General features: G+C 33.5%; 3 protein-coding genes across 7 annotated transcripts; 1 reads left to right on the top strand and 2 right to left on the bottom strand.

Annotated features, from left to right (window-relative positions):
* Positions 1 to 165: 165 nt before the first annotated feature.
* Positions 166 to 9,662, top strand: Psi (P-element somatic inhibitor). 4 transcript variants are annotated; one of them, XM_070668507.1, is made up of 14 exons: positions 166 to 389; positions 855 to 933; positions 1,058 to 1,237; positions 1,574 to 1,703; positions 2,791 to 3,045; positions 3,160 to 3,331; positions 3,464 to 3,670; positions 3,751 to 3,934; positions 4,091 to 4,248; positions 5,342 to 5,450; positions 5,529 to 5,690; positions 5,791 to 5,999; positions 6,074 to 6,360; positions 7,937 to 9,662. In XM_070668507.1, exons 1-13 carry the CDS (start codon positions 306 to 308, stop codon positions 6,332 to 6,334), a joined length of 2,190 nt encoding a protein of 729 aa, XP_070524608.1. In that variant the 5' UTR covers positions 166 to 305; the 3' UTR covers positions 6,335 to 6,360; positions 7,937 to 9,662. The 4 variants fall into 4 exon arrangements, with proteins under 4 accessions (XP_070524608.1, XP_070524607.1, XP_070524605.1 ...); XM_070668506.1 differs by having other exon boundaries at positions 2,791 to 3,054; positions 9,469 to 9,662; XM_070668504.1 differs by having other exon boundaries at positions 2,791 to 3,054.
* A 122-nt stretch (positions 9,663 to 9,784) lies between these two features.
* On the bottom strand, positions 9,785 to 12,583 carry LOC139109463 (GMP reductase 1). The gene is made up of 6 exons (XM_070668554.1): positions 12,291 to 12,583; positions 11,497 to 11,616; positions 10,941 to 11,198; positions 10,625 to 10,813; positions 10,321 to 10,523; positions 9,785 to 10,240 (listed from the first exon to the last, which is right to left on the bottom strand). The coding sequence occupies exons 1-6, from the start codon at positions 12,375 to 12,377 to the stop codon at positions 10,045 to 10,047; spliced, it is 1,053 nt and encodes a 350-aa protein (XP_070524655.1). The 5' UTR covers positions 12,378 to 12,583; the 3' UTR covers positions 9,785 to 10,044.
* Positions 12,584 to 13,869: 1,286 nt separating this feature from the next.
* Positions 13,870 to 17,236, bottom strand: Fkbp59 (FK506-binding protein 59kD). Of its 2 annotated transcripts, none has more exons than XM_070668549.1 (6): positions 17,011 to 17,236; positions 16,444 to 16,782; positions 16,014 to 16,134; positions 15,689 to 15,936; positions 15,098 to 15,607; positions 13,870 to 14,772 (listed from the first exon to the last, which is right to left on the bottom strand). In XM_070668549.1, exons 2-6 carry the CDS (start codon positions 16,777 to 16,779, stop codon positions 14,605 to 14,607), a joined length of 1,383 nt encoding a protein of 460 aa, XP_070524650.1. In that variant the 5' UTR covers positions 16,780 to 16,782; positions 17,011 to 17,236; the 3' UTR covers positions 13,870 to 14,604. The 2 variants fall into 2 exon arrangements, with proteins under 2 accessions (XP_070524650.1, XP_070524651.1); XM_070668550.1 differs by having other exon boundaries at positions 14,551 to 14,783; positions 17,011 to 17,221.
* Between the last annotated feature and the right edge of the window lie 238 nt (positions 17,237 to 17,474).

Genomic DNA, 17,474 nt, shown 5'->3' with positions numbered 1-17,474 from the left:
CGGCACCAGATTGTTGCGAGTTTCCGTACTGAAAAGCCGCGTGCACCCAACGGCGGACGCTTGCGCCGTGCTGTTTCCTTGTGAAAGTACAGTTCTTTCACTCGCGAGCCTGCTGTAACGTTTCTCTTCCTCGCGAACGGCGTCGCGCGACCCGCAAAAGTGTCGACCTCGGCGTTCGCGGACCGTTTCCGTTCGGAGTCTGTGTACCACAGCAACGGTGAGGCCGAACCGTCGTGAGCTACCAGCAGCGACAGCAGCAACGTGATTAGATCCTCCGAGCCGTCCCGACAACTTCATGCACCAACATGAGTGACTACTCAGCGGTTGCGCCGCCTCAGAACTTCACCCAGAGCACCGCGTTCGCAGCGGCGGTCCAACGTGCCAAGCAGGTACACGATCGCGTTTCTACGGCGAACACGTCAACGAACGACGATCGACGCCGGGCGCGTCTGCCACGAGCAGGCGTCACGTCTCACGTAGCGCTGCTCGCGGCTGTTACCTTTCGAATTGTTTTATTTTACGCGGCATGACTTCTGAGAAGCTTATCTGTGACACGTAAACTTTCAGCGGGCCGGTCTAATCGTAAACTTTTCAATACCGGATCGTAGGATTGGAGTTTGAGCTTCTCTAATTTTTTTTTTTTTTTTTTTTCTTTCGAAGATAATCGAATTAATCGGCTTGATTTTGTTATAATATATTATAATATTTAATAAACTTGTACGTTATTTTTATTAATATTTTAGAGATTGTTGGTTTAATATAATAATTGATAATTTTATGAAATATATCGATTTATGCACTTAGTTATTTAATTTGAAAGATCAAATCTGAGTTTGTATCTTTAATCTTTTCAGATTGCCGCAAAGATAAATCCCGGCGTTGTTCAAAATAATCAAGATTCCAAACTAAAACGTCCTCTTGAAGATAGTTCTGGTAATATATAATGTTTAAAATATATAATATGTATTGATTTCTTTTTTTTTTTACTGTCTTATTAATAGAACCAATAATCTACTTTAGGATTGTGTTTTATATTAACATTCCATTATGTTTTTAGAACCAGAAGCCAAGAAAATTGCATCATTAGTAGTAGATCCTTTAATAGGTATTCGTGGAGGACCTGTGGGTAATTCACTTGGAGATGCAGGTGCCCAAGGCTCCCGACCACAAGTTTCTTCCAATTTAGGTGGTATATGTAATGAAGACATCAGAGTTCCAGATAAAATGGTCGGTTTAAGTAAGTAAAATTATGGAAGAGATTACTGGTATATTCCCTGTATAAACATTCGGTAATATGTTGCACTACAATCTGCTGTAACAATTTCAGAACTTGTGGTTTATCATTTATTGTGATATCCTTTAATAATGTTATATAAATTTTATAATTTAAGTACTATTATTGTCTTAACATTAATTCCTGCAAAGTATTTATTGCATTTTAGAATAGTTATGGATATTTTTGTTATATTTAATGATTCTTGTATGAATTAAAATGCAATAGGAATTTTGTATATATAAATATATATATGTATAAATGTATGATTACGTTTAAGTAATAATAATATATTTACAGTAATTGGCAGAGGTGGGGAACAGATAACAAGATTGCAAAGTGAAACAGGATGTAAGATTCAAATGGCACCGGAAAGCGGTGGGCTGCCTGAGCGTGTTTGCACGCTAACTGGTTCACGAGAAGCTGTCAAGTAACTTATTTTCCCTTCTTATTTCGTTAATTTCAACTATTTTGTATGCAATGCAATACCTTGATATATTTTATATTCACACGATGAATGACAACAGTTTATCTATATTTGTTGGCTTTGAATGCAATTAGTTTGTCGTTTATGGGAATAATTGTTAAAATGGATATAATTAATGATTCCAGTTCCATGCTTATTAGATTGGAAAGTAATTGTCTATCAAAACTACTTATAAATTAGCCAAGCAAATCTGCTATCCTCCTTATATTTACTTAGAAACACTTCGCGTTCTAATTTATTTATTTGTAAATCTTTTTATCACACACCATTTTATCACTTCCCCAAAACAACTGAACAATTACTTTAAACTGGGATGTTATGATGTATAAATATCGCACAATGCTTTACAGTCTTATTTATTAGAAAATATGATTGGGTTACGATTCTAATAACAGCTTGTACGTCAATATATTTTACATGCTACAATTTCATCCTACATGCACATTTCACAAATGTAGGACATATGCTTTCGCATATTGAAATTATGAAATGTTTTACAGAATATTTATTTAGCTCCTGGATGCCAATAGCGGGTTCAAACTTTATAAGCTTCAGAATTTCTGCCCATTGAAAATTGATTAATAATTTTGACATTTTAATTTAATAATTTTGTATTTACTAATAGTTTTTTGCTTTTAATAGGCTATGGAGAGAAAAAGAAAGAAAGAGAGAGAAAAAGAGAAAGAGAAAGGGAGAAGAAAGGAAGGAGGATAGGATATGCATGGGGACGTGTTAATCACAACATGAAGAAAATTTTATTTATGTAGTTGAAACTGCTTATGTGTGGTTAAACCTATATATGGCATTTTAATACAAAATCTTTGAAACCTTTTACTATACCATTTGACGATGTTAATCATTAGAAAAGAGAAATATTACAAATGTGACATACAATTAATCCGCAATAGATATTAGTGCATATTTATGTGTTGCAAACAAACTTTATTGTTGTACATTGATTAAATTTTTTGACATGTGTAAAACAGTTTAGTTGAAAAGATATTGTATATCTGTATTTTATGTGTTTCAGTCGAGCGAAGGAGCTTGTATTATCAATAGTAAATCAGAGAAGCAGAAGTGAAGGAATTGGTGATATGAATATGAGTGGCAGCAGTGGTGGAATGATGGGACATCCAGGATTTGTTGAGATAATGATTCCCGGTCCTAAAGTTGGTCTCATAATTGGCAAAGGAGGGGAAACCATAAAACAACTTCAAGAAAAGTCTGGAGCTAAGATGGTTGTTATTCAGGAAGGACCATCTCAGGAGCAAGAAAAGCCTTTAAGGCACGTAAAGTAATTTTTTTTTTTTTCTATATACATAAATAATCGTTTTTCTCAGTTTTATTTATCGATCTAATGTAACATAATTATTTAAAGTTGATATTTTTTTTTCTGTAGAATAACAGGAGATCCACAGAAAGTTGAATATGCAAAACAATTAGTTTATGAATTAATAGCTGAAAAAGAAATGCAAATGTTTCATAGAGGAGGAAGAAGTACCGATAGAACAGGAAATTATTCTAATGATACTGGTTTCAATCATGGTCCTACTAATGCTGATGGAGTAGAGGTTAATTAATATTTTTATTGTAGATTGCCCGCGTAATTAAAAATTATTAATTTGAACTTTAACTGTAAGGAGAATAAATGTAAAAAAACAGTGTTTTACTTTGAAAATGATAATGTTATTATTTAATGTTAGGTACTCGTTCCAAGAGCCGCTGTTGGTGTCGTTATTGGTAAAGGCGGAGATATGATAAAAAAAATACAAGCTGAAAGCGGAGCTAAAGTTCAATTCCAACAAGGAAGAGAAGATGGTCCTGGCGATAGAAAATGTTTGTTGTCAGGAAAACATCAAGCTGTTGAACAAGCCCGTCAAAGAATTCAAGAATTAATTGATAGTGTGACGGTATTATCTTAATTATAAATCCGTTAGAATACATATATGTTTATAAGCTAATAACATAATTAATATTTATTTATTTTTAGAGGAGAGACGATGGTAGAAATAATATGGGAGGCAGAGTTGGATTGAGAGGTAATGGTTTTGGTGGAAATCGTAATCCAAATGAGTATGGCAGTTGGGATAGACGACAAGGTGGACCTTTACAAGATAAAATAGAAACAACGTTTACTGTTCCTTCTTCTAAATGCGGCATTATAATTGGCAAAGGTTTTATTTTATTTATATTTTAATTTAAATGTATTAGTTGTATAGACATATTGCTAAAACTATTGTTAAGCCCTTAAATCTTGTTGATTTAAAATCGTAGTGTTGTTTGTAATGTTATTTCTTGAATATTTTTCTGATATTAAAAATTGATTCTAGGTGGAGAAACTATCAAGCAAATTAACCAACAGACAGGAGCTCACTGTGAGCTAGATAGAAGGAATCAAAGTAATGAAAATGAAAAAATTTTTATTATTCGAGGAAATCCTGAACAAGTTGAACATGCGAAGAGAATATTTAGCGAAAAATTAGGCATGGTACGCAAATATGCATATAAACGCAAATATTCATATAAACGCAAATATTCATATAAATGCACAAATGCATATGAAAGTTACAGATATTATACACGTAATGCTTGTGTTACCGTATATAATTTTTTTTAATACTAGATACTACAAAGTGCACGTTTTATACGCGCAATTTATTATTAATTTTTTTTTTTTTAAAGAAAGTTATTTTACATTTAACAATTTTTGCCAATTGAAGTTGCATGTTATTCGATTAAAACTTTGTACTTTTTTTTTTTACCATTGGGTAATATGCATGGACGTAAGAATGTATGGACGGAGTCTGAAGTAAGTAGACGGGCAAGGGATTTGACAAATTTGCGATAAGGGGAACGAGAATGCTATTCTTCTCTTTCCGCGTAGTGTTTCTTTCTACATTCCCCTTACCGCGAATTAGGCAGGTTCTGAGTTTTAGTCTCCGTCCATATATTCTTACGTCCATAGTAATATGCAACTCGAGCTCCTCACTATTGTTCAAGAATAACAATAGCGACAGGAGCTGCACCCTGACTTCGAACACTTGTTTATCTTAAATTCAGTGTTACTTTTCAAGCATTTTTATACTCTCAAAACCGAGAAACTCGAAATTAATACGAATTTTGTTTACTTTGAATTTTTCAATTTTTTATATGAGCGTGTGATTAAATAACCATTTTTATTTTATTGTTGTTGAAGATTAAATATTTATTTCATTGTGTTGATAATGTATTTTTTAAATAACATTAGGCATTACAAGCATGAGCTTCGCGTGTATCATTTATTCTTACTTCCTCTATGTTAAAAAAAAACTTTTCCATTTAACAAATTTTTACTAATCAATTACGGATGTACGTACATATTTTACATGGTACTGCAAATGCTTCTCGTTCCTTTAAATGTTATATATAGCGAGTGGTGTTAGTACATAAAATAATAAAAATTAAATTGGTACTTACTTTCGTGGTATGAAATTAATCATACGAGAAAACCAATCTGTATCACAGAAAAGTGGCAACATGAATTCAGTTCGATCTAACACGGCTTTTTAAAGATTGGACTTAATTTTTTTTTTTTTTTAAAGGGTCCAGCTGCTTCTTCATATGCTGGAGCACAAGGAGCAGTTGGTTACAATCCAAATTGGAATACAGGGTACCAAGCATGGCCAAGTCAACCACAATCTAATGACGGAAGTATGTACGACTTTACGATTTCTCATAGTATATTAGGAAATAAGTCATATTTATTATGTAACATATTTGAATTTTCAGGCAATGCTAATCAAGCTCCTGTACAAGTCAATCCACAAACTGGTCAGCCAGATTATAGCGCTCAATGGGCAGAGTATTATCGATCATTAGGTATGCATAGAGAAGCAGACATGATTGAACAACAAGCGAAACAAGGAAAGCAAGATCACAATCAGCCAGGAGGTAAAAAATGTTTACTGTTATAAATCGTGAGGAAAACCTATTGAAGAGATTGCTACAAATTGATATTTGACAATTCTGTAAAATTAATAAAATATTTTAGGTAATTCGCAAAATCAGTCTAATCCAGCACCAACGGGTTCTGGTGGACCAAATCAGCAGCAGCAACAGCAGACTCAGCAGCAGCAGCAGACAGGCACTGCGCAAAACGGTGGTCAAGCTGATTATAGCGTGCAATGGGCGGAATATTACAGAAGCATTGGTAAAATAAAAGAAGCTGAAGCGATAGAAGCTCAAATGAAAGCGGGCAAGGTATTTTCTTTAAAATATAATTGATATTGTTGTTTGCTATTCTATCTTAATATCGTGTATAATATTATATACAGCTTGGAATGCAAGGGAATCAAATGGCCCAGCAACAAATGCAGACTCTTCAGGGACAGACGGGTGGACCACCGGGTACCACGCCTAATGCGTTCCCTCAGGCTTATGGAAGTTATCCGGCGATGAATGCTGGCTCTGCGCCAACTGGTTATTATGCAGCGAATGCTGGATCTAATTCTCAACCGCAGACAGGGCAGCAAAACCCTTCTTTTCCAACAGGATATCAAAATTATCCTTATTCACAGTCCACTTCTGAGAATTAAACTTCCATTTAAGAGAAAAGAAAGCTGTAAGTAATTTTTAATACAATATATATACATATATAAATGAGTATACAGAAAATTATATGAAGTCTACAACTTCAATAATAATTGATTATTAAATTGATTATTTATAAATCTTTGTTTTGATAAAAATTTTAATTTTTTTGCGTAAGGATTAAATAATTTGTTCGATTAATTATCATTGAAGTATAATGATTAATTAAAATTCATGTAATTTTCTAAATGTTATAGTGGTTATATTACGCTAATATAAATTTGAGTATCGTTATATAGAAATTTATATTAAAAGTATTAAAATATAAATTTTGTAAAATAATTTTTTTTTTGTTCATGCATTTTTTAGTTTGATAAAAGTGTGTTACTTTCAATAAAACATTTTTACATTTAATAATTTAATTCTTTGTCCATTTTCCGGTTGTACGATAATTATATTTGATACTCACGTTTATATTAGCTTGATATTTCGACCTGTTATAAATCAATGGTGTAAGAATAAGGAAATGTTTACTGATAATCGTTGAACCTCTTTCAGGGAATTTGAATTAAACTTTGCAAAACATAAAAAGTCTATGATAATTTCGTGGTTCATGTGATAATTTGAATAACGATATATTTTACACCTTTGAAATAAAATCTGTTCTTTTTGTATATGGATCATCTCTTTTTACCATAATTATTTATTTATTTCAGATAGTTTTCAGATAGCTTTGCATCGGGACGCGGTTAATACCTGCTATATCTCCATATAACTTTTATCATAAATAGTTGACTGCTTCATAATCTTCATATATCTTTGAGAATGTCATGAAAATCGATTATATTCTGTTTATACTTATAAAACGTTTTGTGTTTTTTTTATATATACACGCATATATATATATATATATATATTATAGGATATCCATCGTTCTAAGTTTAAGTAACGAAAAAGTATCGAACAAGAGAAATTTGATTGAAATTAATATTATAACATAGTATCAATATGATATCTGTGTTTTATCTATACTATTGTATGTATTTTTGTTCCATGATATGTATTATTGTAATATAAGTTGAAGCTGGCAGGTGAAGCAGCGGGTCAGAAAGTGGAACGAGGGATCGACATCTGTACCATTTTATTGCCATCCTTTCTTTCTCTCTTTCTCTTTCTTTCTTTCTATCTTTCTTCTTCTTCTTCTTCCTCTCTCTCGCTCTCTTTCTCATTAAACTTGTTAAACTATATCCTTATAAATGCGTTGTTATGAACGATATAATAGCATATTTACTATATTGGATTATATATATATATATATATATATATATATATATATATATATATATATATATATATATCTTGATAAGACACTTATTTACCTGAAACACTCGTGTTTTATTATAATTATATAAAACTCTTAACCATACGAAATGCTATAATTGATACAGCTGCCATGTGTTTTCATTATCCATGATAGTTTTACTATGTATACGAAAGATATATAATATGACATTTATATATGCATATGTCCTATTGCGTTTCTGTTAAATACAATGTTATTTTGGTTTTTCTTTTGCTTTCTCGTGAAATACCAATACTATTTTTAGATATTTGGAGCAGCCAATTAGAGGTTTACCCGTCCTACAATATGTCGTGGCATGGGACATCTACAGTTTAAAATGTTTCATTCAGCATTAATCTACATGTATACAAAGGAATCAGGACCTGTGAACTGGAGATTAATTGGATACATATAATTCAATGTGGAAATAATTTTACTAACAACTTTCTAAATATTGCTTAACCAGTATTATACGTTTTTTTTTTATATAAGATATACATGACGAAGTACATTCAGTTTTAATTTTCAAGTAATTAAGTATCAAAAGAGATAACTAGTCATATATAAAATATTTCGAACTTTAATATCTTTTTATTACATGTTTTAATTAATTTATATACTTGAATATGGAATATTTAAAAAAATGGGGAAAGCTTTTTTAATCACATTTATGAATACTTTGATAAACTAAGACTTCAGTAAAAATTGTATTGGGCACGATTCTCTTTTATAATCTTTATTTTTCATATTAAATGACATAAAGTTCACGATTAAGGTTATGTTGAAGTAAAATTAATATAAGTGGAGTTAAAATTGATTTATCATTACTGGAAGATCTATTTTTATTTTTAACAGAATTTTAATTCAAACTGTTCTATTATATATTTATATATACATCAATGTGCTTCCCTATTAATAGTCATTATATTTTTTGATTTCATCTTGAATATTTTTTGTCTACGTAACGTCTAATATATTCTATATAAAATAATGTATTAATTAATGATTAAGAAAATTTGAAATACATCTAATATTAAATAATCTTTTTAGATATATTGTATTTAAATAGTAAAGTACATCTACAAACTTTCATATGTTCTACATTTGCATTTGTATATCCATGGAAAAGAAAATTACTGAAAATATTAATATTTTGTTACAGTAATTTTACTTTAATAACATTGAAAGCTAGGTAGAAATAATAATTATATATTATTATTTTTTTTTTTTTAAGTATGATTATCTTAGTACGTTATTTAAAATAACCAAGCGTTGAAAAATCAAGTATACCTTCAACAACAGTTTGTAAAATTAAAAAATTATTCATTTTTTATATGAAATTACTTAATATTATGCTTATTTTAATATTGTTGATATTACTTTATATAGATATTAAATAAAACTAAAGTGGTGAAATATTATAAATATAAATATATGCAATAATGAAATATTGTAACTAAACTAGGAACTTCATATATGCATCGTATCGTGTTTATTAGAAAGATTGTGTACAAATTTTAAATACTTTAAACTTTTATTGCGATTATAATATAGAAAATATGATAGAATAATAATTAAAGAAGATTTTTTCTACTTTATGTAATTAATATTGTTGGCAAGTATCTTAACAAATTATATTACGAAATGTCTAATTTGCGGTAAAGGTTTTTACAATCTCACAAGTTATATTTTTGTTTTGTTATAATGGCACAATAATACTTTTTTTTTTTTAATACTTAAAATTTTTCGTTGTATTTTATACTTCATGCACATAATTAACATTGGCAAATGTTTCAGGGACAGGTGCAACAGAAAACTTTCCGGTTTCTCTAATCAAGAGAAGCAAATAGCGAATACGTGTGAAAAATTTTCACTTATTAATTCTGTAAAATAGGTAGAATTTTTTGTAGATACAGTATAACATTTCATATAAGATTTGTAAAATATATGCATACTCATCTTTGATAATAAAAAGACAACAACGAAATGTATGAATGCTACTCATTATTTAAATATGAAATGCAATTAGAACTCTAAATAATGGTTTGTTGGTACGGGACAGATTAATATATGATTATTCTTAAAAGGATACGATCAGTGATATAATACAGCGTCTGTAACGAAAATTTTTTTATTTGTGCACGAAAGATTATTGTATAACGTTTTTTTTTTCCCCCATTTGAGCATACTTAAAGATTACATCTTAATACTTAAACACTTGCAATGATAAATATTTTACAAGATTGCTTTTTTTTTTTTGCCCATATATAAATATTATTTGCCAGCAAATAATATGCGATCAACAAATATTGGCGTTTAAAACTTTTTTTTCCTAAGCTTTTACTAAAGAGCATAATTTAATAATCATAAGTTTTACATTTCTGGGGGAGGTCCATACATAGGATTTAATTGTTGCGTACAGCGTATAAACGTTGCTCGTCGCGGTAACTCACGCAAACGTTCGGCACCTGTATAAGTACAAGCGGATCTTAAGCCGCCTAATATATCCAGTACTGTATTTTCAACCATTCCTCTATAAGGCACTTCGACAGTTTTTCCTTCTGAAGACCTATTGCATTGAAATAAATGCGAACGAATCTCGTTAATCATTTGTTTGTAACGCTACAACAAAGTTGTCCGAAGTCTTACCTATAGTCTGCGACACCACCGGCGTGCTTCATCATGGCTGTTTTCGAGGACATCCCGTAAAAGAGCTTGAATTTCTTTCCGTTCTTGTCTAAAATTTCACCCCCACACTCGTCGTGGCCAGCAAACATTCCACCTATCATGACGAAATCTGCGCCGGCACCGAATGCTTTTGCGAGATCTCCGGGGCACGTACATCCACCATCCTGAGCAACGAAAGTTAATACGTAAGCGTAGATAAAAGCGAAGCGTATAGTACGATTAAATTCTCGAGAGATGATTCATAGAGAGTGCAATAAGTACTTACAGCGATAATGTGGCCTTTTAAGCCGTGCGCCGCATCCGCGCATTCAATTATGGCGCTTAATTGCGGATAGCCGACACCGGTTTTCATTCGCGTCGTGCACACGGCACCTGGGCCTATTCCGACTTTAATTATATCTGCTCCTGAGAGTATTAGTTCCTCCACCATTTCTCCTGTCACAACATTTCCTGCCTGTAGTGGTAGCAATTAATCTTTATGTTTAAATACAAAGTGCGCGCGTGGCGATTAAATAATCTGCTAAAGGTCATCGATTGACCAGGCCTTCTCTATTGGAAGTAGCAAAACGATTTGTACTTACGATGATGGTGTGGTTCGGATACCGTGCTCTTACTTTTCTCACGTACTCAACGAAATGCTGCGAGTATCCGTTCGCAACGTCCAGGCATACGAACAACAATTCCGGCACGGCTTCCAAAATGCTCGAGAGCCGTTCGTAATCTTCGTCTCTCGTTCCCGAGCTGACCGCGACGTTCTTCACACAATCTGGATTTTGGGCGACGAAGTCTTTCCAGTCGTCGGCGGTATAATACTTATGAACCGCAGTAAAGAGACCGTGCTGAAAGAAAAAGAAAAAAAAATTAATAAGTGATTAATAAGTGAGATAACACAACTGTACTTTTATTACATCACGAGCATAAGTACTTTTTATTAATACAATTTAATTACGTTAACGTTATGCAATTTCCTTTTTTTTCTTTTTCTAATTTAAGTCTAGACGATATAAAACAGACAGATAAACGAGGAAACATCTTAGATAACAAGCGAACATAATTATTACGACGTTATAACGGCAACCAGCGGGGGAAAGATCTTTTAGTACTTGTCGTGAAGTGGAACGTTAAATTGTACCGTACCTTTGATAAAACTTTTGCCATTTCGAACGTTCCGATTGTATCCATGTTCGAGGCCACTATAGGAATTCCTCTGTACGTCTGCTTGGAATTGCGAAACGAGATCTCTCTAATAAGATCTACCTGAAATATAATTCGTGTTTATATTAGTTCAATAATGTGCCATGCGTGACGTTGAATTTATACGTTACACGTGCATTGCAGAGTTAAAAGTATAAATTGTTAAATAATAAATTTATAAACAGCGTGTGAAATTAATAAAATTAAACAAGACGGTATAACGTAATCACTTCAATTAACGGAAATTTACTCGTAGAAATTTGTGTGAATTGTAACCATCGTCTCGGCATGATCAATCGGTAAGAAGCATGCATATATATATTTTTTTTTTCGCCAGAGTTAAATCAATAAAAAGAAATCTTGCGCCCGAGAGGAAATAAATTCGGGTGTCTCGATTAGCGATCGTGCTAGCATTCCGCAGAACTCGTAATCGGCATTATCACACGCGCGCGTTCGTGCACACGCGTGCGATCGAATCCGAGCCATTGAGTTCAAAGTCGCGTGTAAATATCGTTGCACGAAGTAACGAGCTGGAGAGACGATCGAGATCGCGTCTCGTGACACCGCGCGCCAGATAACGTCTTTATTATTATTCTTTTTATCTTTCTTTTGCTCCTGCTTCTCTCTCCCGCCCTACCGCCTCTCCGTTCTGTTCGCGAGACGCGTTCCATTGTTTCCGACACAAGCCACACCGATTTCCACGCTAATTACATAAAACAACCGCGCGCGATACTCACGTCCGATCGGCTCTTGAGCGTGCTGCGCTTCGGGCGCAGCAGCACGTCCTTAAAGTCCAGCTTTATGTCATTTATTATGTTGGGCATCGCGGCGGCGGTGGATCACCCCTTCGGCAGCGTAAGCGTATCAATCCAGCAGACGACGAACTGCGTGCGTTACCCCGCGTTACTTCGCGCACTCGGCCACTCACGCACAGTGGATTCTACCGGATACGCCGCCGGGTAGAACAGAGAACAAGAGCCCGTAACCGCGGACGTACTCGCACTGGCTGGTTACTCGGTAGTGCTGGTGTACAACCCAGGCATGACACATTTGACACGCCGCCCGAGGAAGGGAGAGAGAGAGCTATTTTCGTCCCTCTCTCTGTCGCCCCTTATTGAACCAGGGCGGTGCGGCCCCGGAGGCGCCTCCCCGCCCAAGGAGAGCAGAAAGTCAAAATAATATTAATTCGACGTGACGCCGGGCCAAATTGCGGCTAATAAGCGACGCGGTCCCGTAACAATTTCGGCTAATATGACGTAAGACGTTAATACGACTATCTGTTCTCCTTGGGTGGAAACCGTTCCCGAAATTTATAAACGCATGAAAAACAGGCAGCACCTATCTGTGAAAATTTGGAGACGCGTCTCTATTCTAATTTTAACGAAAGGAGTAATTAATATCTCACGAAGGAATGCCTATCATGCTTTAAAATTTAATTTTACAGATTTCTTTTTTTTTTTTATACTTGTAAAACGCTGTTCTTTCGTTAATTATCATTATCAAGTCCTTTTCGAATCTTTTCGCAAAAGACGTGGGATAATTTGAGGTTTTGTCACTGAACTTTTACGTTAATTAATCGGCGAATTGAGTAAAATCCTGCACGTAACGAGGCTCGAGCAACCGTGGAGCCAATCCTGCGAGCGTACATGTGCGTGTGTACGTACATATGTGATGTACTAATAATTTAAGTCATCGTCAGATAACTTATCAGAAGGTCTAGATAACACGTCTAGACAATTGAGGAAGCATTCTTCGCCTTTAGCGGTTACTAGGCGAGCAATATCAGTGCATGATTGGCATATAAAATTTATACGCTGCCAATATGTTCGCCTTGTAAGACTTAAAGTACGCAACGTCGTTTTTAAGCTTGAAATCCTTTGAAAGCTAGCTCCTGAGGAGGAGTCCTTAAAGAATCTTAAACATAAATACGTTATTTAATATGTATACAGTAAGCTTAATTATCGTTAGAGCAAATAATAAGAGATTAATACGTCACGAGATGAGATTCGTAGTTGCAAATAAACCCTACAAACAAAAATTAAATAAAATTATATATAAAATTTTATATGCAATTATGAGACAATTAATTTCCTCTATAAATTAATATTAAATCCGCAACTTTACATTTTTAAGTTCAAACAAATTTTTCAATTAATTTCAAACTTGCAGTTTGCAAATACAATTAATGATGTATACAATGATAATATATTTAATTAATTTATCGAGGATATTTCTTTTTCCAAAGTCATGGATAAAAGGATTAGATTATATGATATAACAATCGTGATATAATAATCTAATGGAATAATACTGAACTTTCATCAGACCTCATATTTAATTACAATGTTCTTCTTTCTGGTTTTCGTAGTGTTGTACATAAATCACAATTTAGTACAAAGAGCGTGTGGAAAAAATGTATATCGTTAACAAATTATTTTTATACAAATATCACCAGTATATGAAATGAATTTAACATATATATATTTTTCATGCTAATGTATAAATCATTTTAATTCTGATTTTATGCGCGTGTATTCATGGAGACTGTAATATATGGAATCATATTCCTTTTTATATCCACAATGTACACATTAATAATCGATAAATTAAAAGTTAAACAATGGCACTATATTGTAATGAAATGGCATAATGAAATGCAATAGCCACATAACACCGTTAAGTGTAATCTTATCGAAGTCGACATTGTATATAAAGTTTACCACGGTACTAAAATTGAAGTCTTAAAAATGCAACAAGCTATCTCTTAAGACTTGAAAAATTACATTTAATATATGTTTACTTAATTAATACTAAGTGTAAATACTTTAGTACAAAAAAATTTTAAGACTTTTACATTTAGTGATCTACATGAATTTTACGCACTAAAATCAAACATTTAATATTTTAAAATGTACACCTGCAATACGTAATTTTAATTTTTGTTAAGTATGTAAAACGGACTGAAAAAAAGAGATTAATAAAATCTCTTTTTAACGACAGTTACGCGGGGCAGTGTAGTAAAAAAAAAAAGATCTGTTTAAGGACCATTGTCTACATGTTTTTGAATTCACCAGAACCATTAGCATTGAGCATGAGTATGTTAGGATTTTCTTTTTCAAAAGCAGTTGCGTCTCTACCTCCAGGTCTTTCTTCCTGTCCCCATTCTCCGAGAGTCCCGCGCATCACATCTGGTTGTTCCTTCAGTTTTTGCTCCTCCTTCTGTGAGATTACTAACGGTTTATGGTCAAACGCAAACACATTAATAAGTTGATTTTCAAAATTTATTTGATTTTAATTAATCAGCCTTTATAAGTTCATAACGTTTATAACAAATGTAGAGTCTACCGGCATGAAATATGGTATTGAGCATGAATAATGATATTCGAATGTATCTGTTGAACATTTAAAAGATAATTTTTGTTTTAAATGGTTAAACTTTTATAATAAATTTCATTACCAACACCAATTGATACAAAACCTCGGCACATGAAAAAGTTCGTATATCGATTAAAAACGTTATTTAACATTATTATTTTTCACAAACCTGTTTATCTTCTTGCGCAAACTTATCGAACATGTTCGCGTAAAGCTTCTTCTCTTTAGTCAATTGCTTCTTAATAAAAGAATTACAGATTAAAACTTGATTAGACGCGGCCGTATTATTTGGCTGTAGTTTTAGAACCTCTTGGAAATCATTAATAGCGAGTTCAGGTGACGCAAGTCCGAGATGCGCTTGTCCTCTTCTAAATAATGCCTTTTCATTCTTCGGATCCAGTTCTAAAACTTGATCACACTCTTGCTTGGCCAAAATGTTTTCATTGGTTTTTAGGTAACACAGAGCAAGATTCAAATGAGCCGCTACTAAAAGACTATCCCTCTCCTTTTTGAGATCATCCGTGAAATCTGATCCTTCATTTAAATACTTCGAGACTTTCTGATACACTTTAATGGCTACATTGATTCTATCGGATTTTAAGTACTTTGTGCCTTTTTCTTTTTGCATCTTTGCTTGTTCTATCTTTTCTGCTGGCTTCATCGACCATACGCTTGTCTCCTGTAATGAGTTAATCAGCATTCGATAATTTAAAAAATTACAAAATTAAAAGACTCGTCTTTAATAATCGTCGTTACGTACCTTTTCGAAGTCTTGTAATTTTACTTCATACTCTATGTCCGCATTTGGCGGAATATTGTACTCCGGTTTTCCTTGACTCTTAAATGCATATTTACTTTTAATAAACAGCCTAGATTTCTCACCTTTTAAAAAACGCTGCAGCGCTATTTCTACACCATCTACAACTCCCACAATTTCTCCTTCCCCAAGAGTAAATTCTACATCTCTATCTTCAAAAACTTCACCATTGTACTTGCCAACCAAATGTACTAAAGACAGATAAAAAGTTAAATAAAGAATATATAGCAGTTATTTTACGTTTAAACTTACAAATTGTGATACTAACTTTTTACAATACTGCCATCCTCTGGATTGGCATAACTTTCGCCAACAATAATTTGGAATCTCTCTATGCTTTTATCTTTATTTGGACTTAAATCTTCTCCACTCCAATCAAGTAATTCAACCTAAAAGGACAAATATACATATCAGTAGATATTTTAGATTGAAGAATTGATATTTTGGGGGTAGATAGGTCTTTTGATTTGGGACAACCTATATATTTTATCAAACATAATAAAAATAATTTAACTTTATTAAACAATTTGTATACAAAGAAATTTAAGGAGACTTTATTATGCAATCATGTACAGATAAAGCTATCACTAAAGTCCCCTCAATATTGATTCATCAGTAAACAGATTACTCTTTAGTAACAGGAAGCATAGTTCTTTTCAGAATCACATTTATCCTAAGCAACAACCAATAAACCTTACCTCGAATTTCAATGTAGCATCAGATGGAATTAATGGTGGACTACCATTCTTGCCATAGGCATATTCAGGGGCACATGTCAATATAGCAATTTCACCCTTCTTCATGCTAGCAACTCCAATGTCCCATGCTTTAATAACGTTTCCAGTACCAAGATTAAATTTGAAGGGCTTGTCCTTGTCCCTGCTGGAGTCAAATTTTGTGCCATCCAGCAGAGTACCAATGTAATGGACCTTTACCTTGCAGCCAGTCGTGGGAGTTTCATCACCTACTCCTTCCTTAATAATCTCCTTCAGCACACCCTTGTCCTGGGCTGGCGACAAGTCTATCTCGGCCATTATCTGCGGAAGTGAAATAATAGGTCACTAAAGCTGACGGGCTACTCGCGTCGCAACGATATCGTCTTGGCGATCCGGCCGATTCTGCAGCGTTGCTTTCGATTCGAACGTTCTCGACTCCGGAATATTTTAACGCGAGGATGTTAATAATGGAAGGAAATGACTCCGCAAAACGTGCGTTCATTTGCAAATAAATTATGTGTGAAAATAGTAAAATCGAGGAATACTCACGCTTTAGGAAATGGAATGCGTTTAGGTGCACGTTGCAACGGTGAAGAGAAGATCGTTTCCACGCAGCCACACGCGTACCGGCTTGTTCCAAACAATTGTATGAAATCCGTGATCCGTGCACCGGTGTGAATCGATTTCACGGAATTTACTGGAATTTTCGGCGCTGCACCCTCGACGATCGATAATCCCGTTTTGTCAGTCACATTTCCAGCTTCTCATGTGACTGTTGCTTTATCGACGCAAGCATTGGAGACTCATTATCAACAAAAAAAAATATCAAATGCATTTTTTTAGCAACGTTTATACATGTAACGATACCTATTCGATTTTTTGTCGATATCATTAGCTCAGCGCACTGATTACGGCGCGTCAGCGACACAGAGAAACGTATTGTTGAATACGGCTTTCCGGTTTTCGAATCAGTTATCGGCTTTCTGTTTCTCTTTTTCTTTTTTTTTTCTTTT

Source organism: Cardiocondyla obscurior, linkage group LG17, assembly GCF_019399895.1.
Source record: "Cardiocondyla obscurior isolate alpha-2009 linkage group LG17, Cobs3.1, whole genome shotgun sequence".
Taxonomy (NCBI): domain Eukaryota; kingdom Metazoa; phylum Arthropoda; class Insecta; order Hymenoptera; family Formicidae; genus Cardiocondyla; species Cardiocondyla obscurior.
Note: the sequence above shows the minus strand (reverse complement) of the source record. Positions and strands in the feature narration are given on the sequence as shown.

Bases quoted from the DNA above. Each gene is read 5' to 3' on its own strand.
- Psi (XM_070668506.1), top strand. From the start codon at position 306: ATGAGTGACTACTCAGCGGTTGCGCCGCCTCAGAACTTCACCCAGAGC. The intron at 3,671-3,750 runs GTATTATCTTAA...ATTTATTTTTAG, and splicing joins AATTAATTGATAGTGTGACG to AGGAGAGACGATGGTAGAAA. The intron at 3,935-4,090 runs GTTTTATTTTAT...AATTGATTCTAG, and splicing joins CGGCATTATAATTGGCAAAG to GTGGAGAAACTATCAAGCAA.
- LOC139109463 (XM_070668554.1), bottom strand. From the start codon at position 12,377: ATGCCCAACATAATAAATGACATAAAGCTGGACTTTAAGGACGTGCTG. The intron at 11,199-11,496 runs GTACGGTACAAT...TTTTTCTTTCAG, and splicing joins TGGCAAAAGTTTTATCAAAG to CACGGTCTCTTTACTGCGGT. The intron at 10,814-10,940 runs GTAAGTACAAAT...CTACCACTACAG, and splicing joins ATCCGAACCACACCATCATC to GCAGGAAATGTTGTGACAGG.
- Fkbp59 (XM_070668549.1), bottom strand. From the start codon at position 16,779: ATGGCCGAGATAGACTTGTCGCCAGCCCAGGACAAGGGTGTGCTGAAG. The intron at 16,135-16,443 runs GTAAGGTTTATT...TTGTCCTTTTAG, and splicing joins ATGCTACATTGAAATTCGAG to GTTGAATTACTTGATTGGAG. The intron at 15,937-16,013 runs GTTAGTATCACA...ATCTGTCTTTAG, and splicing joins GGATGGCAGTATTGTAAAAA to TACATTTGGTTGGCAAGTAC.